Below are 21,766 nucleotides of genomic sequence, written 5' to 3'. Positions count from 1 at the left end.
CCTGCCCGGGGCTCCCCGGAGCGGGGGGGGGCGACGGCTGCGCCGCTTCCTCGCCGTCCCCCCCACCATGGCAGGATTCAGCGGGCTCCGCCGAGCAGCCATTTTCTGCAGCTGCTTCTCCACCAGAGCTCAGGCGGGCGGCGGGACCGGGCGGCGGCACAGCCCCGGGGACCCCCGCCCCGCTGCCCTCGGCCGGGACGGGCGCCCCGAGCCCGGGCGGGCGGGGCCGGGGGTGGCCGGGCTCCGCCGCAGGGCTCGCCGTGACAATCCCACCCTTTCCCCGCCATTTTGTTACCGTGCTGGCGTTTTCCCAAAGCAGACACAGAGCGGGAGCCTTGGGAACGGGCCCCCGTTGTGCCGGGGCGGACGCCCCCCGCGACCCCTGTCCCCGTTCCCTCCCGCCCCCGCCGCGCCGCACCTGGCAGCGGGGCCGGTCCCGGGACGCGCGGCCACCGCCGGCACCGTCCCACCGGGATCGCCTCGCTGCCCTTCGCGCCCGCGGCACCCGAGGGTCGCGACTGCCCCGGTCCATGCAGGAGACCCTGTGACACGGGGCTGGCACCGAGTCCCGGGCCGCCGGCCCCAGGAGGAGGATGCCCTTCCCGGCTCCCCTTCCCGATGGAGCGGGGACGCGGGGCTGGTCACCGCCTTCTGCCCACCCCACGGGCAGCGCCAGTGCCCTCAGGGCCGAGGGGACAGTCCCATCGGGGAGGGTCCGTCGCGGGGCCGTGCCGCCCGGCACAGCACCCTTCAGCCTTGCCCGGGCTCGGTGCCGGTCCCGGCTCCCCGCGGGACCAGCCCAGGCTCCCTCGCGGGAACCGCGTGGGGACGGTGCTTGGCCCACGCGAGCCCGGGCACCCCGTCGGGGCTTACGGCATGGCCAGACCGCCGGGGAGGGTGGCGGGGGAACGGGGGGAGGTGGCCGGGACGAACCGCGGGACAGCGCTGGCGGCGCGGGGACGGGCGAATGCCCCGACGGGGGCGGCCGGTCCCTCCACCCGCGCGGGGCTGATGAGCGCCGGCTTGACACCAATCACGGAACCCCGCCGGTGGGTGCACGTCCCCGTCCCACGGCTGCAATCCCGGCTCGGGGAGGCATTCCCGGCTCGGGATGTGGCACTTGGCGGGGGACCCCGGCCCGGCGGCGACGGATGCCCCGCGCGGCGCGAGTGGGAGCGGAGCGCGGCGGGGCCGGTGCGTGGCCCGAGCTGTGCCTCCGGAGCCGAGCGGCGGCGGAGGGCGGAGAAGGAGCGGGGAAGGAGGGGGCTCCTGCAGTGCTGCAATGCAGCGCCGCGCCGAGCCCGCCGGCCCGGCCGCGCTCCGCCGCCCGTCACTGCGGCAATGCGGATGGAAGCCCCGCCCGGGCTGGGCCGAACCGGTCCGGCCATCCCCTGCCTGCTCGGACCGCACCCCGCCCCAGACGCGCCGGGCTGCCGCTCTCCCCCGCTTCCTCGGCCCCGTTTCGTTTTCCTCCCGCCCCTGCCGGGACCGCGGGACGTTTTCTCCCGCGGCGGGACGCAGCAGCCTCGTGTCCCCGGCATCGCCCGCTCGCCCTGTGCCTGGGGGCTCGCAGGGACCCTCATCCCGAATGCCACCCTGGGGGCCCCCTCCAGCACCCCGGCTTCTCTCTGCGTCTCCCCTCGACGCCGGGACTTGCGAAGCCCCCGGTGCTGCACCCAGCCGGGGCGGATCCCTGGTCCCTGCCCCGCTCCGTTCCAGCTTCTCCCGGGAGAATCTCCCTCCTCCCTACCTATCCCCCGGGCCCCCCAGGCTCTCTGTGTCCCCATCTCCTCCTCCCTGTCCCCGCTGTCCCCTGTGCGCAGTCCAGCAGCAAACAGAGCTGCGGAGCCCCAGGCGGGCTGGGGGTCCCACCTCGGCTCCTCTTCCCCGTCAGACACTCGGGACCGCAGCACCGCGGCCGCTCGTGGGAGCCCCCGGTGAGGGAGAGCCCCGCGCCGCAGCCGCCTCTCCCCTCCCGTGTGCGGTGATGTGCGGGCAGCGCCCTGGAGAGAAGGGATTAGTCACCTTGTAAAAGCCGCTGATAAAGGTACAGCCCAGCAGGGCACGGCGGACCATGAGGTGCATAAAATATCGGGGCTTTAGACTGGGGGGCCACCAGAGCCCCCCACTGCCCGCTCCTGTCCCACAGGCTCACCCCCCTCTCTGTTCGACTTTTGCCGCAGCAGCCTGGGGCTGGATCCAGGGATTCTCTCCCGGCCATGCCAGGCAAACCGGGTTCTGCCCTCCCACCTGGATGTTTTTTTTCTGACGCGGTGAAAATGGCATCGCATTCCAGCTCCAGCTCCTGCTGGTGCGGACTCAGCCGCTGGATCCTGCCATGTCTGCATTTACTGGATTAAAGCTCAGCCGAGCCCCTGAATTTCCTCCCTGGGAGAACTTTTCGGGCTGATCCAGATGTCCTTCACCTTCCCTTCGGGAGGCCGGGCACCCCCGCGGCTCCCCCTGGGGCTCCCCCCGCCATCCCTGCGCCTCTGCCCGACTCCTCTCCAATATTTCAATGTCTCTCTCAGCTACCGGAGGCTGTTCCACGCGAAAGCGGGCTCACCAGTGCCACACACCGAGCAGTACCGCTCCGCCTCCGCTCCCCCGCACCCGCGGGCAGCCCTCACCGGCGGCGGTGCCGTCCCTGTCCTTGTCCCCGTGCCTGTCCCTGTCCCTGTCCGAGTGCCCCAGCTCCCGCTGGCACCGAGAGAGCGGCGCTACCCGCGGTGCCCGCCGCGGAGCTTTGCCGGAGCTCCTCGGGCAGTGCTGAACGCGCACGGGGACAGAGCGCAAACCCCTGAGCGCAAACCGGCTGCTGGAGGGGGGGGTCCCCGTGCCCCGGGCCGCCTCAGCCCTGGCTCCTCGGCTCCTCCTGCTCTGACTCCTCTCCGGGAGCAGGGAACCGGGGACGCTTCGGGAGCCCTCGGAGAGCTCGCCCTGCCCCGGCGGGGGAAGGTCCGGGACCCCCAGAGGTGTCTGAGCCCCCCAGCCCCGCACCAAGCGGCTGCCGGGCTGGTTCCCTGCAAAGCCCCCGCTCATCGCAGCCCCTTCTGTGACGCGGTCCCAGCAGCCCCACGCAGGATCCCCGCCCGTGGAGCCGCAGCTCTCAGCGGGCTGTGCTGAGCCCCCCGCTGGCCGCTGGTAGCCCACGGGCACGGGGGGGCTGCTGGTCCCGGCCCCTGTGAGCCCCCCAGCTCTGCGTCCTGGTCTCCCAGCGCTTGGGACGTGGCACCAGCGGCCATTCCCAGCCACGGGGACCGCGGGTGGCGAGCGGGGGAGGCACAGGGCAAAGGCAGGAGGAAAGAAAGCGAAGTTAAATTTGACAGCCCGAGAGCGGAAAGACAATGCCACGACCGAGACTTATTTGTCACATACTCAGGCACGAGATGGAAGGAATTCATTCCTGTGATAATGCTCGTCCCTGCTCAGCCGCTGCTGCTGAACCACAAATTGCTGCTTACAGCACAAAATATGGAAATGGAATATATCAGATTAGACGCCTTCTTGCTGGGGCTCTGCTCTAGGAGTTATTTCTAAGTCCTGAGAGTTAAAGCATCTTCAAGCAGCAGAGCATCAAACCCTGAGAAAGGGGGTCTGCTTCAGGCGGCGGAGCTACAAGAGGAAAAACACCAGGAAATCGGCGACCGTGGAGCCACTGAAAGATTTTTCAGAGCAGAGAAAGAGACGCCCAGGGAGGGCTCTTCCCACCTCGGGTTAAAAATGGCTCAGGGTCAGGTTGAGCCCTTAAACTCGAGATAAGGCATCGTTCCAGCGGCCGCCGGGGAGAGGGGTGGCACGGCTGCTGCCCGAGCGCCGCCGCCTCCTCCCTGCACAAGGCACCGTGAATCCCAGGGTTTGTCTGCTGCTGGTGGCTTCATGTGCCAACAGAACGCAGGCGGAAGAAGGACAGTGTCACAGCGTGCTGGATCCAGCGCACATTCCTGATGCTGAAACGACAGCCTGCCTTGCACCGCACGCCGAATGGGTGGGTGCAGCGGGGACAACGCTTCAGCCTTCATTTTTCAGCCCTGTGGAAATACTAACGTGTGAAAATTAACGTTTCCAAGCACGTGTGAATATTACCGTTTATTTTGTGTTTTGAGATGCTTCCGTGGCTCCTTGATACAGAGCAAACTTCCGCTCCCCTAACCGTGTGTTGGGTATTTATAAGAACCCGACGCTCCATTGTTTTTTTCTTTCAGACAAAATATAAAATATTTCTTCCCGAGCAGCTCCCCGAACTTGAGGAGCTCGTTCCCCTCAGAGGCACCGGCAGGGGGAAGGGGTGCAAGAGATGGGGCGGCACCAGGACACAGGGACCCAGAAATTCAGAGGGGGACTCCCCTAACCCTCATCTTCTGACACACCATGCCCAGTCCATCACAAAGGGCGTTTTCAGGGGGTCGGAACCGCTCTCCCCAACGCCGGGGCCGAGGGCTGCCCGCTCCCCTGCCTCTCCCCGCGTTTCCCGGTGCGGTCGGCTGCCCCTTTCCCCCTTTCCCCTTTCCCAGGATGAGCCCGTTCCGCCTGGCACGGCCCGGAATGAGCCCGTTCCGCCTGGCACAGCCTGGAATGAGCCCGTTCCGCCTGGCACGGCCCGGAATGAGCCCGTCCCGCCTGGCACAGCCCGGGATGAGCCCGTTCCGCCTGGCACGGCCCGGAATGAGCCCGTACCCCATGGCACAGCCCGGGATGAGCCCGTTCCGCCTGGCACGGCCCGGAATGAGCCCGTACCCCATGGCCCAGCCCGGGATGAGCCCGTTCCGCCTGGCACAGCCCGGGATGAGCCCGTTCTGCCTGGCACGGCCCGGGATGAGCCCGTACCCCATGGCACGGCCCGGAATGAGCCCGTTCCGCCTGGCACAGCTCGAGATGAGCCCGTTCCGCCTGGCACAGCCTGGGATGAGCCCGTTCCGCCTGGCACGGCCCGGAATGAGCCCGTACCCCATGGCACAGCCCGGAATGAGCCCGTACCCCATGGCACAGCGCGGAATGAGCCCGTTCCGCCTGGCACAGCCCGGAATGAGCCCGTATCCCATGGCACAGCGCGGAATGAGCCCGTTCCGCCTGGCACAGCCCGGAATGAGCCCGTTCCGCCTGGCACGACCCGGGATGAGCCCGTATCCCATGGCACAGCCCGGGATGAGCCCGTTCCGCCTGGCACAGCCTGGAATGAGCCCGTTCCGCCTGGCACAGCCCGGAATGAGCCCGTTCCGCCTGGCACAGCCCCCGCCCGCTCCCGCCGTGGCCATTTTAGCCCGCGCTCGCCCCCGCCGCTGCCGCAGCCCCGCTCGCCGCCTCCCGCCGCTCCCTCGCTCTCTCCGGCGGCTGCGGACAGGTCCCGCCCCGGGGCTGGCGTGACGATGCCCACGAGGCGTGACCCGGCTCCGCGGGACGTGCCCCGGAGCAGCCCGGTCCCCCCGGCTCTCCCCCCGCCAGCGACGGCACCGGGCGGGCGGGCGGGGAACGCTGAGCTCTGAATTGCTGCTCGCAGCTCTGGGAGCTGCCCTGGGCTGCGGGAGCCGAGGGATAGCGTGTGACATTTGAGTCATCCTGATTTTCCTATCCTCGTGTTTCACAAACGAAGTGACACCTTGCCCTGCTGGGCATCAGGGAGGGGGCAAACCCGGGATGCCGGAGCCCTTTCCCGGGGCAGGGTGTTCCCTCTGGGGCTCGTTTCACAGCCATTACCAAGCGCCGCCGTCCCTTGTCCTGGACACCCCAGACTCATCCCTGCTGAGGACAAAGACGAAGCACCCAGGGGCTTCCCAATTCTCAAACACGAAAAATTCCCAGCCAGAATTCCTTGCTCAGCATAGTCTTCATATTGAAATTAAATACACGTTTTTTAAAGCTCCCATCAGCTCAGACCCTCCATGCAGGCTTCTGTTAATGCATTTTCTAATAATATCCAAGTCCTCACCCTGGCTGCTACAGCACAACACCTCTGAAAGGTTTGCCTTATTCCTTTCTCGCCTCCAACTAAGACCTTCTGAGTGAAGCAGCTCTTCCTTCTATGCTGTGGAGCTGTGTCCACATTCAGGCCATGGCAATGCACAAATTCCCTGGAAAATGGGAGCGTGGCCATGCTCCCCTCTCAGCAGCTCCCTGGGACAGAGCCTGGAGCCCCGGCAGAGCTCAGCCTCGCCGTTCTGGCTGGGGCAGCTCCTGTGCCCTCACCTGGCGCGTTTCTGGTGAAAGGGTGCTGCTGTTCGACAGGGCTCTTGGAGGGCTCGGAGACCCCGGAGGGTTTGGAAATCCTGGAGGCTTTGGCAGTGGGTGATCGAATTTCCCCTGTCCCACCCTGGTGGCGCAGGGCCCGCTGCCAGCAGGGCGGCACAGGGACAGCCCAGCCCCGGGGTGCTGCTGCTGTGTCACACAGCGTGCTTTATGTGCCTGCTCCTTCGACAAAAATAAATCCTCGCGTTTGCAGTTTGCTTTGAACTACATCAAGGTGTCAGCTGAACTGACGGCTGCTCTGAGAAACGGCCTCGGGAGGTGCTGGCAAATGGCTCTGGGGTGAGCCTGGGATCTCACTCGGGAGGCACCGGCGGCTCCCAGCCCGCAGGGAGGAGACCCCGGCCACCCTCAGCCCTGCCAGGGCCTGGCCCAAACTTCCATCACTGCAGAGACCCTCGTTTCTCTCCTGTTGGCAGCCGGAGGTCTGTCCTGCAGTGACATCCATCCCTTCCGTCTCCTCACGCTGGCACAGACCCAGGGATGGCTCCCACGAGCAGCTGCACCACCCGGCCCTTTTCCCTCCCCAGTCCCTGTTCCAGCCCACCAGCAGCCTCTTTCCCTTCCCTGGCAGGCTGCACACGCCTGCCCACAGCCACCTCTGCCCCTCTCTGCTGTCCCCCTCTCCTGTCACTCCCTGCAGCAGCCACGGGGGTCCCTCCTGGGGAGTGCAGTGAGGGGGCCCCGGAGCTCAGCCCCCATCTCCATCCAGCCTCACAGAACAGCTCTCCCCTGCTGCTGCCTGAGGCTGGGCCTGCCACAGACCTTGGCTGGGTCAGACAGAGCTGCCCCAGCCACATCCTGTGTGTGAGATGTGTGAGATGCTTGGTTTGCCTGCCACGGGATCCTCCCGGCTCAGGGGGCAGCAGGAGCTTTCCCAGCCCAGGGGATCATCAGGAGCCATTCACGAGGCTCTGGAAGCACCTGGAGAGGGTCTGGGCTGTGCTGCCTCCGTGCAGCTGCCTTCCTCTTCTGGTGCAAACGTAAACAGAGCCGAGTCCTTGTGGCCATGTCTGACAGATCTCACATGAATCTGGGCTGAGTCCAAACGATCTTATCTGTGCAGAGACTGAGAATTTCCCATTACCAGGCTCTTTTGACTGCTCAAACCAGAGGCAGCCCTGTGGGATGGGGGAGATGAGGGAGTTCAGGGCTGGGCTGAAGTGGGGGAGCCCCTCTCCATCCCCTTGCCAGTTGTCCCAGTTTGGTGAGGGCTGCACCTCCACACACAGGGGCACCAACCCCACCAAAACCCAGTAAATCTCCTCAGTGGCTGCTGGATCAGCCCCACAGATCCAGTTTTAGGTAAAAATAGTTTCTAGCAGCTGTGTGTGGCTGTGCTCAAAGGGACAGGCATAGAAAAACATAACCCAAAACATAACCCATTCATGGCCACTTTTTGGCCTTCCCTCCCAAAAAGTGGCCATGAATGCTTTACCTTGTGGCTTTATCATGGAGGATGGCTGCTGAGATCACCACACCACCACCTCCTGACACTGGATAGCAAAACCAGAGAGGAATGGGAAAATAAAGGAGAAATCTCACAAAATGCACACAATGGATGCGTGGAGGAGCTGCCCCCACCCCATACATGAGCAAAAGCACTGAGTGCCCCAGGTGCCAGGGAAATCTTCCACTTCCCACTGCATACACCCACCTCTGCCTTCTGCCCTTCTTGAGGAGAAGCTCCTCTCCCATTCCCAGTCTGGACCTGAAGTCTGGATCCATTCTCAGACTGAACCTCCCAGTTCCCACAAGACTGTTTCTCACTCTGATTAAAACACATCAGCTCTGCTTTGTGTTTATTGAACATCCTTCTTCATTACAGCATCCTCACACCACGGAGGGAGCCCTTCCACCCAGCTCTGGGGGCCACACTGCCACCGTGCCAGGTCTGTTGCCTGGGGACGGTGTTTCCATCACTTTCCATGGAGCAGGGATCCCACTGACACCTCCTGAAAGCACACAGGGCCAGGGCAGCTGCTGGAGATGAGCTGGATCCCAGCCTGGTGCTGGTGCTGGTACCACTGTGGGGAGGGGAGAACCTGAAAGGGTCAGCACGGAGCTGCAGCCCCTCCCTTGCACGGCCCTGGATCCATCAGGCCCTTTCAGAAGGGCTCAAAGACGAACACAAATTCTCCTTTTACATCAGCAAATGTTTGTCTGGAATAAATCCAAACCAAGCAGAGGTTAACACATTCCTGGGAAATACATTAAATGTAGCGCGCACCAGCCTTCCTAATGGAGCGTGGTGACGCTGCAGCTCGCCCCGGATCACTCTGATAACCATTGGAAGTCACCGTGGACTCCACATTAATTTGCTCAGTAACAGGCATTTAGGTCTGATGCATTTACTGGGGAGAAAGAGAGCGGCAGGAATCAGTAATTCATATCCAAACATTTCATCTCTCCCAGCCGACCGGCCCAGCGAGGGAAGGGCGCAGCTTTTAAACCAGCAACTACTTATCACACCTTTCACAGCACAGGAAGCTGCTGGAGTTGTGATAAACATGATCAAACTATTAAAGTAAGAAAGATCTGGCCCTGTGGTTTCCGGGAAATGGTGCCTCAAACCAGCCACGGCTGCTGCCGGCACAGAGGGAGCTCCAGGGGTGCTGGGTGCAGGAGGCAGCTCAGAGGGACAGTGTTCCCTTGAAAACCGGCAGCACAACCCCCTCCATTTTCAGAAATGCTAATGGGCTGAGCCGACTGCAGACCTGCAGCAGTTATTAATTGCCCCGAGCCTCGCACACCTACGGCCCGGGGAAGGAGCTGCCGAGCCAGCTCACCGTGGCAGCGATGCCCGGGCTCTGGCCCGGAGCCTGCGAGCCCACGGTTCAAAGGCACAGCCTGGTGTTTGTGAGAAACCCCGCCGGTTTCATCCACCTTTGTGTGGCTAAAGAGCGAGTTGTGCCCCGGCAGCCGCCCTGCCCCGGAGCCCCGGCCCCGCTCCTGCGCTGGCTCCCTGGCTGTCTGCTGAGCCGCACTTCCCCTTTCATAAATCACATTTTGCATTCTGAGCATGCGTCTCCTCTCCCATGCCATTTTTGTTTTCAGATAACCATTAGCTTAATTAATCAAGGGAAACGCATCATTTCTGATCGGATGTTCTGATCCCGAAGCCTGGGATGGCAGGGAAGCTCTTCCCACCACCCCATCCCTGGGCACCCCCAGTGCAGAATGGGGTTCACCAGCACCTGCCCCGACCCCGCTTCTCCAGCACCCTCAGCACGTCACCCACAGAGCTCTGGTGACACGCAGCGTTGATTAAAACCCTCTTAACATTCAGCACAGCTATCAGGCAAATGTTGATTTCAATCAGAGTTCACCATTTCCACTTGCCCTGGGTGCACAAACCACCAGCTCTGGGGCCTCTGTGCAGGCAGGTGAGCACTGCCCAAGTGTCCTTTGGCTTTGGAACACCAACCCCAACCAAAAGCAGGCAGAACCGAGCTGTCAGCACTGTCCCTGCCCATGGAGCCACCTCCGCAGTGCCATTCCCACCTCAGCCTGAGCTCCACCAGGGCAAAGCCAGCAGCTGCAGCAATGTGTCCACAGGCATTGTCCCACCTGGCCGGCCTCTTCGGCTGCTCCAGCTGGGAAAATGGCACCCACACACCCAGGGGCTCCTTTTCCACCAATTCGACCCAAACTGCATTGGAAAAGTGCTCCAGCTCTGGAATAACTGCTGCAAGGCCTGGGGTGGATGGCACACATGGGTTCCTGCTGTGACCCACACCTGGCTGGATGCTGTCCCACCTTCCCACAGACACCACACCAGCCTCAGCTTTGCAAAGGAACAATTACCAAGATGGCTTTGGAGTTTTTTATAAATGAAATGACACCTGGGAAGACTGGGCGGCCCAGAAGTGGGCAGCACAAGGCGGGAGGTGATTTGTGCTGAGGGAACAGCACTGCCCCATGGCTGGACAGAGAGACACTGTGACAGCAGGACACAGGGCAGCCCCTGACCCTCACCGTGGCTCAGGTATCACTGCGGGCTCCACCTTACCCAAACCAACTCAATTTGCTTCTCACAAGCTCGTGGCTCTTGTCCACACAAATCAACGTGCCTTCAACAACATTTCAACCAAGACCTCTGCTGGAGGAGACCTCGACTTTGACCGAAAGCCCCAGAGGAGAGAGGCTGGCAGCAGAGCCTGTTCTGCTGGCAGCTGAGCCAGTTTTGCCAGCGCTGGCTTGGGAGGGTGGCACTGCCCAGGCACTCAGCTCTGTCTGGGGAGGTGAGGGGGTCGCTGTGGGGAACAGAGACTGAGCACCGAGTCTCAGCCACCACGCTGGGACCCCTCTCACAGAGCATGAGCCCTGCACTGTATTTCCAGGAGACTCCAGCAATGATTAATCTTGTTCAGAGACAGCTGCAGCTTTCTTGGTGGAATTTGGACCATCTTCCTTTCTGGAGACATTCAGCTTGTTACCTAACTGTGACCCTCCCCAGCGCTGGGATGGCTCTGCTGGGATGGCTCTGCTGGGATGGCAGCCATCGCCCATCACTGTGCCACCTGCCCAGCCTGTGCCTCCTCAGCTGTCTCAGGTCCCCATCGCTGACCTCCCCCAGCCCTGCCAGAGGGAAGCACCACACCTCAGGCTCCTGAGGCCTTGCTGCCCACCCACGGCACAGGGTGCCCCCAGCACTGTGGGCACAACACCCTGGGGGTGAAAACTGAATTATATTCAAAACACTGCACCTCTGAGTAAACATTTTAACCTGCAGGCACTGGCTCTAGGGCAGCCCAGCTGCAGCAGGCCCACACAGGGACCTGCCATCCGTCATGCTGTAACAAATGCACTCCAAATCCCAGTAGTTTTTGTAAAGGTTTATAGTCCTTTGCCATGATTGCATGATACATTTCTTCCCCTGTGACACAGCCCTCAGACCAGGATGCGCCGCTGGCAGCTCGCAGCAGCTGGGCTTTGCACTCCGATCTACACTAGCTGCAGAACATCAAATGCACTTTCAACATCTCCATTTAATATTTACATTCAAGCAATTAATAATTGGAAGCTTATAGTTTAGACATTTCTAATAGCAGCAATTTCTATAATAGCTCGTTTAGCTTTAGATAACGATTTTTTTTTTTGCACATAGAAACACCACATGTGTACAGTATCAAAAAATATATACGGGATGGTCCTGCGGGTCGTGGGGAGGGCAAGGGACCAAGACTAACAAATGCTCAATGGTTAAAAAGGAGAACAGAAAATAGTCGTTTGATATAGTTTATAAGGTGATCTAGGGACTCCATAAATCTAGGCTTTATATTTCATTATATAAATACCTACAAATAAATATATTAGCGTGGCCAGGGAGCGACCAGCTTTCAGCTCAAACAATACATTTCAAGAACACCACGTACAAACGGGAGCAAGAATCACTTGACAAGTTAGCACTGTTAAAATATAATACTATAACTCTGAGTAACTGGCGGGTCCCATCCTTGCGTGTCCCACTGCCTGCAGGTCCTGGAGCCGCCCCCAGCTGCGGGGCGGGAGCAGCGGCGAGGTCACCCCCCGTGGCAGGGACGGCCACCGTGCCTGGCCCGGCGTCCCCTCGCTGGACACGGCGGGCTCGGCCGTCCAGGGGCGCGTGGGCTCCGGGGAAGGGGCACCGGTACCTGGAGGGAGGCGGTGGGGCCGGCGGCCCCGGGATGGGCGGGCAGCTCCCACGGGGAGCGGCTGCCGCCCCACCTCACACCGTCACGTACTCCTTGAAGGTCACAGTCAGGCAGTTTGCGGTCACATCTGTGATAATTATATTCCCAAAGAAGGGCTTGAACTCCTGCAGGGACTCGGCCTCCTCCTCTTCCTCCTCCTCTGCGGCCTCCTGGGGCTGCGGAGGCTCCGGGGCCGGTTCCTCAGCCGGCGGCGGCGGCGGCGGCGGCGGCGGCGGCGGCAGCTCCGGCTTCACCTCGGCCAGGGCCAGCTCGCCCTCCGGCCGCGGCTTCACGCAGCGCAAGTCTATGGGCTCGTCCAGGTCCGAGTCCAGCAGGATGACCTCGGGCTGGGCGGGCGGCTCGGGGGCCGGGGGGCTGAGGCAGGTGGGGGCGCTGATGCTGCGGGACGTCAGGCGCTTCTTGCCCGGCTCCCGCTCGGCGTGCGGCTCCGACAGGCAGCGCTTCCGCGAGCTGCCGCTCGACAGGTTCAGTCCCATGGAGGAAGGGCTGTGCTCGCACACGGGACTCAGCGACCAGGGCACGAGGTCCGGCTTGGTGGTGAGCTGCAAGGGCTGCTCCGCCGGAGGAAGGGGCAGCTCCTTGGCCAAGGGAGTCTTTTGGGGACCTTCCTCCAGCTCCGCAGGGGGCTGCCGGCTCTCGCCCTCTGCTTTGCTCAGGGCAGTGCTGCCCACCACCCTGTCCTCCCCTGGCTTCCTCCAAGCCTCCACCTTCTCCTCCCCACCCTTCTTAGGAGTCCTCTCCTCCGCAGCCCGCTTCCGGGGAGCCTCCCCGGACTTGATCTTCACCGCCTGCATGCCGTTCTCCATGTACTTGCTCATCACAATCACAATGCGCCCGTTCTTGTTTTTGTTCTTGACGATCTTCATCTTTCCCCCAAGGCCATTGCTGGTCACCCTGTCCCGGGGGGGTGGGCCGGTACCGCTGGACAGGTTCTTCTCAGCTCCGTTTTTGCTCTCTGCTGTGAGGTTCTTGACCGGACCCAGTAAGTTTTTGGCTGGGCCGTGAGCCCACTTGTCCGGGTGGGCGACCAGGGGGGCCTTGTTATTGTCCAAGCAGGCCTGGCCCTGCGGCTCTTTGCTGCTGGGCTGGTAATGGGGCTCGTACATCTTGGGGTCGGGCTGGTAGTGGTGGTGCTTCTTGCTGTTCAGCTGGTAGTAATACTTCCCTTTGCTGTGGGACTGGTGCTTCATGCTGCTCTCCTTGCCGTTGGGCTGGTACTGGTGGTGCTTCTTGCTGTTGAGCTCATACTGGTGCTGCTGGCTCTTGCCAGAGGAGCCGAGGTCCAGCTTGGGCCTGGTGTCCACGGCCGGCTCCTGCAGCCCCGTGAGGATGTTGGAGCGGCGGGCGAAGGACGGGAGCTGCAAGGCAAAACCGAGAGCCGCGCTCAGACAGGGCTGGAGAAGCCTGCCAGGCGCTGCTGGCTGCGGGTGCCAGAGCTCCGGCAGGTGCTGAAGGCTCGGCACAGCCCCCGCCCCTCCGGCAGCTCTCCTTACAGGATGCCGCATCCCGGGCCACCGCGTCCTCGAGCAGGCGGCCCCAGCCCACTCCAACTTAGAGGCTGTGCATTGCTCCAGATTAATGAAGCAATGAAAAGAAGAAAAGCCCCCTTCAATCAGCTGTCTGGGAACGGGGGCCGAGCGGGACCGCGGCTGCCGAGCCCGCGAGTAGCCTGCTAATGCCAGCCGGGCACGGGCACGGCGGCTCTGCAGCCCGGAGGGGAGGGGAGGGAAGGGGAGGGGAGGGGAGGAAAGGGGGGCCGGGGCACCCGCTGAGCTCAGCGCTGGGGGTCCCCGGGGCGCTGCGAGGCGCCGGGGCTGCGCGCAGGCTCATCCTGAGCATGATGAAACCCGCTGCAAGCAGCTCCCCGGGGACGGGGGCTGGGGCTGGGCCCGCGCGTTACCTGCACGACCAGCGGCTTCGGCTTGGGCCCCCGCTTGCGGTATCCCATCAGCTGCTCCTGCCGCTCCCTGCGGGAACACAGCGTCACGGTGAGCCCCAGGGCGGCACACGGAGCCCCGGAGCCACCCCCCCGTCCCGCACGGCAGCTCCCGCGGTGGCAGTGACCCTGCAGCGGGAGGGGACCGGGGCCCGCAGGTGGCAGCGGGCCGGGGCATCCTGTGCGAGCAGCAGGCGCCTTCCCCGCTGCTGCCTCCCCGCTGTGGGGAGGGGCTGAAGTTCACAGTTTGCGCCAAAACACTCCAGGAAATAAATGCGCGGAAAGAGAAAAAAAAAATTTAAAAAGGCTTAAAAAAAAAAAAAAAAAAAAGAAAAAAAAAAAAAAAAAGCCGAAGCCCGTCCAAGCGCAGCAGCAGCAGCAGCGCCGCCTCCTCGAGTCGCGGCATCGAATCCCGGGAAGAAGGAGCGCGAGGCGCGGCGTGGGGGGGGCGCGGCGCGGGGGGGACCGCGGCGTGGGGACCTTGACCCGGAGGCGTCGCCCGGTGGCCCCGCACCGCCCGCCCCGCCGGGGCCGCGCCCCCCGGCCCGGCCCGGCCCGCCCCCGCCGCGGCCCCCGGCTCCGTGACGCATCTGCAATTGCGGGAGCGGCGCGGAGCGGGGGTCCCGCCGCCCCTCCCGCATCGCCCAAGCTCGGCCGCTCACCTGTTCTGGAAGGCGATGAGCAGCCGGGGGTCCAGGATGTTCTCCTCCGGCTCCCACGTGTTATATCTTGGAGAGGGGAGGAGAGCGGCCGTCACCGCGGGGCCCTGCCGGCGGGGCCGGGGTCCCGGGCAGAGCCGCCCCGCAGCACCGGGCCCGGCGGGAGCAGGGTGTGGGGGTGTGGGGCCGGGGTCCCGGGGAGGGGGATGGGCGGGGGGGGCGCCGCGGGGACGGTACTGTTTATTTAGCGCAGTTATTATTCCGGAGGAATTCCAGGCATGTCATGATGAAATTTTCCAAATCCCCTTTCCCGGACCCAGGAAAGCGGCCGCGGGCCGGAGGAGGGACCCGGCCCGGCCGCCGCGTCCCGGACCCCCCCGCGCCCCCCCGCCCGCACTGTCATGCAAACCCCGAACGCTCCGCAGCGGCCGCGCTCGCTCCGGTGCCGGTGCTGCCCCCGCCTCGGCAGCGGCTCTCGGGGCTGCGGGGCGACGCGGACGATTTTTGCGGTTATTCCCCCTTTCTCCCCCCTTCCTGCCCCCCCTCCCCGCTCGGTTCTGCAATATGGAGCCCGACTCCCGAGGAGGGAAAGGGGGAAGGAGCCATTTTCTGGTGCACATCAGCCGCCGCCTGCTCGGCTCCCGCCGCCGTCACCGCCGGGCCCCGCCGCCGCCTCTCGCCGCCCGCTCGCCGCCCCGGCCGGGGCCCTTCCCGGAGCCCCATCCCCGGCCCCATCCCCGCCCGGTGCCGGTACTCACTTGGGCGACCATCCCCTCCATTTCACCAGGTACTCGACTCTGCCCTGAGCGGCGCGGGAGGCAAAGACACGGCGTCAGCGGGAACCGCCACCCCCGGCGCCCCCGGGCCCCGCCGCCCCCCGCCGCCGCCGCCCCCCGCACCTTTCGGATCCGCTTCTTCTCGATGCTCTCCACCGCGAAGACGTGCTCGCCCACCGCCGGCAGCTCCATCCCGCAGCCGGGAGGGGCCGGGCCGGGCCGCGCTGCAGCCGAGCTGGGCTCGGGCTCCGGCAGCTCCCGCCGCCGGCCCGACATACACTGAGCGGCGGCACCGCAACCGTGCAAATCCCGGAGCGAGACGTCAGGGAGGCGGCGCCTCCCGGGCCCGGCTGCCCGTCAGCGGCGGGGCCGGGGGATTGGCGCAGCCCTGCCGGGGAGCGAGGCGGGGAGGGGGCGGGCGGGGGCCGGGCACGGCGGCGCGGGGAGGGGGGCGCGGGCGGCCCCGCTCCCGCCCCACGCGTGACTCAGCACGGCCCCACGGGGCTGCCGGGGGGCGGCGCAGCCCGCGGGGCAGGTGCGCGACCCGCGGCCCGGGGGGAGCGGGGTCGGCGGGAGGGTCCGACCGGAGGATGCGCGGCGGGACGGGCGCTCGGGAGGGCTCCACGCCGCGCCACGTCGCGCGGGGCCCGGGGGGCGGCGGCGCCCACCCCCGGCACGGCCCGTGGGGCCCGAGCCCTCCCGGGAAGCCCCGGCCGCGCTGCCCGGCGGGTCCCCGCGGCCGTGGGGCGCCCGCCCGGGGACGGCCGGCGGTGGCGGCAGCGGGCCCGGCCCGGGGCAGGTGGCGGCGCTTTCCCCGCCCGGTGCCGGAAGCCGCGCGCGGCCGCGGGGCCGCTCGGGGAGCGCCGTGCGGGCGGCTCCGTGCTCGTGGAGCGGCTCCCGGGGAGCACACGCGTGTCCGCGGCTGCCGGCGGGGCCGCCCCGCGCTCCCCGCGCCGCTCCGGGAAGCGTGGCCGTGCCGGAGCGGGAGGCGCCTTCCCCGGACAGGTGGAGCGGGGCCGGAGCCGTCCCGGTGTGAGCCCCGTGCAGCCCCCGCCGTGCGGGCCGGCAGCTCCGGGCCTCCCGCCGCCGCTCCGGGAGCGCCCCGGGCACCGCAGCCCCGGGCCGGACGGCGGGGCCGCGGCACGCGTGGGGTGATACCCGGGGGCGAGGAGCCCCCGACCCCTCCTGGGGGCTCGGTCCTCGCAGGTGCCCGGCTGTGTCTCCGGGGGAACCGGAGCCTCCGCGCCCGCTGACAACGGGGCGGTCCCTGGGGCTGGCGTGGCGTCTCGGTGCCACCGTCCCCCTTGTCCCCCCGGGCTCCGCCGGGCCGTGGTGTCCCCGCCGGGCCGATCGATCCCCGCGGGGTTCCCGCAACTTTGGCCGGGAGCGGCGGGGCCGAGCTCGAACGGCGGCGGGGCCCGGAGCGGCTCCTTTGCCGGGGTCGGGCAGCGCCCCCGGCCCCAGGACGTTCCTCGTTGCCCCGGGTCGGTGCCGGCCCGGCCCCGGCCGGCATCAGCCGCGCCCTCGGGGGCCCTGGCCGGGCCCGGCGGTACCGGAGGGGACGCACCGGGAGGCACCGCTGAATGTCACCGCGCCGCAGCCCCTAACAAAGACGCAGCCGCCGCGATCGCAGAGCCGAGCCAATAAAAAGCAAACTGATATTACAATTTTGATTTCCCTGGAGGGCCGAAGGGGCTTAATGTAAGAATTATTATCCATTGTGAACAGCAGCCCAAGGAAAACACACACAGGAAGATTTAATTTTTTTTTTTTTAACTTAGCGGTTTTCCTAAGAAACATACATTCATTGAAATTTATGCCAGCGGAGTTTGTTAACCCTCCCCTTTGACATTTCCAGCTTCTCCTGTTGCCAGAGGAGACAAACCGCTAATGCTCGCAATAAAACTAAATGCCCAGGGACGAGCACGGTTTGGTGCGGTTCCTCCCCAGCCCGGGTAAGCTGCAGAGCACGTCCAGCTCCGGATCCCGCCCGGCTGGGAAAGCTCCACTCTCCCCGGGACCCAGTCGGGAACAGGCGATGAGGAGGGCAGAGTTTGGCTGGCTGCATATATAAAAATATAAATTAAAAAAAATAAAATCAAATGTGTGACCAGACATCCTTGGCATCTTTTAGAACCTGTCTCAGGAGCATTAAAATGCTTTTAATATTGGTTTTCAGTGTTGTTTCACTTTTATATAAATTTATATATATATATATATATATATATATATATATAAATTTATATAAAAGTGAAACAACACTGAAAACCAATATTAAAAGCATTTTAATCACTGCCTGGCCCCTAGCTCCCGTGGCTCAGCAGCAGCTCCCGTCCTTCGGGTTCCTGTAGGATCTTCATCTGCTTTCTGTTACGGGGCTGATTGCACATGATTCACAATAATGATGGTAATGGTGGTGATTTTCTGTCTCTTACCTTGCTCAGGCAGCAGCAGTTCATGAACTGATACATCTTTCTCTTTGTCAGGCCCAAAGAGGACACCTTATTTGAACCGCATAAAACAGCCTAAATAAGGAAAGTGGGAAGCATTTCCAACTGTTGCCTCGTGCTGACTGGCTGGGGCATATCACAGGGATGAGACAAGGAGAAGGGATTCCAAGCAAAAGGAGCAGGAGCCAAGCGCTGCCTTTAGAGCCAGGAGAGGAGTGGGGTGGCCCCGGGCAGTTCCTTGCTGGTGGATCAGGCAGGGACGAGGCACAGACACATTCCTGCCCTTCGCCACACACCTGGCCAAGAACTCAGGCTGCTCTTTCTCTGCTGAGCGGCAGCAGTCGGTGCTGCTGCTGCTCTCAGAGGAGATTCAGTCCCAGGGGCGGGATGGGGGCTCCATCCCCGCTGGGGCTGCTGGGGTGCAGCTGTGAGACAAAACCTCAACAGCCAGAGGCTGATGGGCTTCCACGGGCGCTGGCAACCACAGCAAGGTGATTTCCCCTCCAACACTTGCTGGCCATGTTCCCTCCGTGTCCCCAGAGCTGATGTCTGTCTGTGTTTACTCTTTCCATCGTTATTTATAAAGGTTTTAGCCCAGAGTCAGAGCCAGCTCCGTGCAGTGCCCTGCCTGGGGTGGGCGCTGCCCCTCTGAGAGATGCTCCTCTTCCCTCAGCCCAGCAGCTCCTGCAGCCCCACTCCGTGTTTGCCATCAAGCAGCACTGATTGCACATGCCATCATTTCTGATGTTGCTCATTAGTCTGTATCGTTATTAGCAATTCAAACCAGCAATTCTTTTCCAGCTGTAATCCCCCAGCTCCGGGGCTGCAGTTTGGGTGCTCACCCCTCCTCCCCTCTGCCCCAGCAAGGCCGGGGGTTCCTGCTGGGTCTGCAAAGCCAGGAGCACGCCTGAGCACCAAATAATAACAGAAGTTAATTCATGAATAGTTACAGCGTTTCCTTCAAGGCCACTCGCACCAAGGGCCAGGCACCGGCTTTGCCATGTCCTTGGAGCAGGGGGGAGGGCACTGGCCCCATTCATCCCTACCTGGCTGCCCTCAGCCCCGGCCAGCTGGGCTCCAGGATTTGCCCTTCTGCTTTTGTCAGCTCTGCCTTGCGCTGGAAGTTGTGGCCAGTCTGAAAAACGGATTATGACCCAGCCCTTGCTGAGGTCAACACCGTGCTGGAGAAAGACAAGAAAAGGATGAGTAGGTAGGCTTGGAAAAAGAGACAACAAAACCAGCAAATCCACAAAAACCTGAACCCACCCACCCAATCAATAGGATGCCATGAAGTACATGTGAACAATGAAACCCTGTTCCAGGTTGCCAAGGCAAATCTGTCAATAGAGTATTGAACAAGCAAATCTGACTTGCAATTATTGTGTCCTTCTAAATACAGGCTGCCCCTCTGCCTTGCAGCTCAGCCCTGGCGCTGCTGTGGGGAAGCTCAGTGACTGCTGGCTCAGAATGGTGAGGGAAGAGTCAAGCGTGGCAGCTGGGCTGGAATTTGCTCCAACAAATGCACCAAAACCCCCCCGGAGCATCCCCACCACCTCCACTGCAGCAGCTGAAGTGACACGTGCCCTGCCCCCAGTGTAACAGGCAGCAGCAAAAACCCTTTGGGAAAGTGTTCACCCTCTGAAGCTCTCAGTGAAGCCCCCAGTGCCACGAAGCACACGCAGGCATCCTCAGGCACCGAGTGCCCAGCGTTTCGGGATGCTTGGGAAAGCACCGTGGGCTGGGGTTGTCAGTGTGGTGGCCTTAAAATCCAGCACAGCAGCAAGGTCTGGAGCTGCCACCGCCCACCCAGAGGCAGCAGCAGTGGGAAAATCCAGCGGCAAAACCACCCTGAACTGGGTCATCACGTGGAAATTTCAATGGCTTCACAGTGCCTGGCTGTGCTGCTGCTGCTGCTGCTGCACGCGGGGCCGTGTTAGGTGAGCTCCTTTCTGTGGTGCTGCCTCCAGCACAGCCAGAGGAGGCTGTGAGCAGAATCCTCAGGAAGGAGGCACTTGCAGGAGCGCACAGGGCGCTTGCACAGCACTTTAACACAGCCCTGTGGAGCTGCTGGCACAGCGGGCACGGGGCAGTGGTACCCGGAGCAGCTGCTGTGGGGGCACGGCTGGGCTCCCTCACTGCTGGAGCTCAGCGGGAATGGGGCAGCCCCAGAGGAAGGAGGCAGCCCCGCTCTGCAGAGCTGCGGCCAGCACGGGCAGGGAGGGCAGCACCCAGAGCGGGTCCCAGGATGCTCCATCCCTCGGGGAATGACCCCCCCTTCCCCAGGGCTCTTTTCTGCCCTGCCTTCCCCCCGCAGCCTCAGCCATGGGTGCCAGTGAGGGAGCCTCAGAGACCATCTGTCTTTAATCTTCTTAGAGCCGGGCAAGTCGGGAGAAATTGAGGGGGAAGAGGCACTGGAGTGCCTCTGTCCCTGGCTGTGACAGCACGGGGCTCTCAGCACGCGCCTGGGGGAGCGGGTCCTGCCTGCCCCACACCCTCAGAGCAGTGCCTGAAACAGCAGGCAGAGAGTGCTGGAGCAGGGGGAGAAGGGAATCCCTCCCCAGGCACTGCAGGAGCCTGCCACCCCCCTCAGCCCCATCCTGCCCTGCGCCTTCCTCACCATCCTCCTCAGATCAGCCCTGGAGAGGCCCTTGGAGCTCTTCCCCCTCTCACCGCCTGAGCTGATGCTGTTCCTTGGCAGCTGAGGGTAATTATGGGATTTTCTCCATCCGAACTGGGTCTGTGTGTGTGTCCCCAGCACGGCTGCAGCAGAAACTCCTCAGGTGCTCCATGGCTGCTCCTCCTGCTGAGCCTGTGGCACCCAGGGCCACTTGTCCCTCAGGGCAGGAGCTGGGCTGAGCCCAGCAAAGGGGATTTCAGCGCCCCGAGCCCAGCCCAGCCCAGCCGGGTGCAGCCCAGCTCCTCCGGGTTGGGTTGGGCAGCTTTGCTCTGGACAGTCCCAGAGCTGTGAGTGCTGCTGGCCGGGAACGGGAGGCTCCGGCCCCCGCCCGGCTCCCTCCGGTGCTGCTGACCGGGAACGGAGGCTGCGGCCCTGCCGGTGCCCGGTGCCCACCCCAGCCCCGTGTGCCAGGGGCGCTCCGGGCCGAGCCCCGCTGCGCTCGGGGCCGTGTGTGAGAGGGGAGGAAGCGCTCGGCTCTGCGGTCGGGCGCTCCCCACCCCTGCACCTGAGCCGAGGCTCAGCTCAGCTCAGCTCCCTCCCCTCCTTCCTTCCGCCCGCCCGGCAGCTTCTGCTGAGCCCCGGCTGCCCCGGCTCCTCATCCCCTCCGCGGATTAGACCGAGTATTTATGTTCCCAAGGCTTCCAGAAGGGTTTCCTGGCCGCGCTGTCCACGTGTTGTGCTGTCCCTGGATCTCGGTGCTCCAAAGCTGCTTAGTCCGACCCCAGGGAGCTGCACTGAACCCGCGGGAGATGATGGGAGCCGTGCCCGGGGGAAGGAGGCTCTTGGTCCCTGCAGGGCACGACTGCAACCCAGGGCCCTGTGGGGGCTGCTCCCTGGCCCTGCTCCTGCTGCCCAGGGCTTTGGGCACTGATTCTGTGCCTGGGGTGATCCAGCACCCGCACCCTGCGCAGCCCAGCCCACTCTGCTGCTGCGGGAAGCTCAGCCTTGGGCCTGCAGGACGTTTCCATGGCCTGTGGATTCCTCCGAGCCAGAGGCTGCTGCTGTGTGAGCCCCTGGCGGGTGTGCTGGTCCTGGCCAGCGCCGAGTGCTGCTCACGCCGGGTTGGTGTGGCTGGGAACAGCCCCAGGTGCTGAGTGAGCACAACTGGGAGACACGGCTGGGCTCTGACTGGTTAGACTGGCTCCTCCAACCTCTGCCCTTCCTTGCACTGCTGCATTTGGTTGAACAGAGCCAGCTCTTTGCTGAGGGACTCCAAGGCTCCCGGGCTCCTGCCTGGCACAGCGGTGCCATCCCACGGTGGCATTGCCCTGGGCTCCCCGGTGCCGTGCCTGACCCTCGTGCTGGATGCTGGCACTGCAGCCAGGGCTGCAG

At 63.7% G+C, this 21,766-nt stretch overlaps 3 protein-coding genes across 3 annotated transcripts; all 3 read right to left on the bottom strand.

The window, feature by feature from the left end:
* Positions 1-869: 869 nt before the first annotated feature.
* Positions 870-7,968, bottom strand: LOC129046892 (collagen alpha-2(I) chain-like). Its single transcript, XM_054516903.1, has 4 exons — positions 7,898-7,968; positions 4,371-5,516; positions 2,590-3,220; positions 870-2,003 (listed from the first exon to the last, which is right to left on the bottom strand). Exons 1-4 carry the CDS (start codon positions 7,966-7,968, stop codon positions 870-872), a joined length of 2,982 nt encoding a protein of 993 aa, XP_054372878.1.
* A 3,095-nt stretch (positions 7,969-11,063) lies between these two features.
* Positions 11,064-15,618, bottom strand: CBX4 (chromobox 4). The gene is made up of 5 exons (XM_036394624.2): positions 15,431-15,618; positions 15,290-15,333; positions 14,535-14,600; positions 13,837-13,903; positions 11,064-13,294 (listed from the first exon to the last, which is right to left on the bottom strand). Exons 1-5 carry the CDS (start codon positions 15,581-15,583, stop codon positions 11,951-11,953), a joined length of 1,674 nt encoding a protein of 557 aa, XP_036250517.1. The 5' UTR covers positions 15,584-15,618; the 3' UTR covers positions 11,064-11,950.
* Positions 15,619-15,629: 11 nt separating this feature from the next.
* On the bottom strand, positions 15,630-16,820 carry LOC118693954 (collagen alpha-1(I) chain-like). The gene has a single exon (XM_036394851.1). It carries the CDS (start codon positions 16,818-16,820, stop codon positions 15,630-15,632), a length of 1,191 nt encoding a protein of 396 aa, XP_036250744.1.
* Between the last annotated feature and the right edge of the window lie 4,946 nt (positions 16,821-21,766).

The sequence above is a fragment of the Molothrus ater genome, chromosome 19, assembly GCF_012460135.2.
Source record: "Molothrus ater isolate BHLD 08-10-18 breed brown headed cowbird chromosome 19, BPBGC_Mater_1.1, whole genome shotgun sequence".
NCBI classification, from domain to species: domain Eukaryota; kingdom Metazoa; phylum Chordata; class Aves; order Passeriformes; family Icteridae; genus Molothrus; species Molothrus ater.
Note: the sequence above shows the minus strand (reverse complement) of the source record. Positions and strands in the feature narration are given on the sequence as shown.

Excerpts from the sequence above, each read along its gene's own strand:
- LOC129046892 (XM_054516903.1), bottom strand. The coding sequence starts at position 7,968 with ATGGATCCAGACTTCAGGTCCAGACTGGGAATGGGAGAGGAGCTTCTC. Across the intron at positions 5,517-7,897 it reads AAGAAGGGCAGAAGGCAGAG|CCCAGGGCAGCTCCCAGAGC; the intron begins GTGGGTGTATGC and ends CGGCTCCCGCAG. Across the intron at positions 3,221-4,370 it reads TTTGTGATGGACTGGGCATG|CGCTGGGAGACCAGGACGCA; the intron begins GTGTGTCAGAAG and ends CCACGTCCCAAG.
- CBX4 (XM_036394624.2), bottom strand. The coding sequence starts at position 15,583 with ATGTCGGGCCGGCGGCGGGAGCTGCCGGAGCCCGAGCCCAGCTCGGCT. Across the intron at positions 15,334-15,430 it reads AGAAGAAGCGGATCCGAAAG|GGCAGAGTCGAGTACCTGGT; the intron begins GTGCGGGGGGCG and ends CGCGCCGCTCAG. Across the intron at positions 13,904-14,534 it reads CTCATCGCCTTCCAGAACAG|GGAGCGGCAGGAGCAGCTGA; the intron begins GTGAGCGGCCGA and ends GTGTTCCCGCAG.
- LOC118693954 (XM_036394851.1), bottom strand. The coding sequence starts at position 16,820 with ATGCCGGCCGGGGCCGGGCCGGCACCGACCCGGGGCAACGAGGAACGT.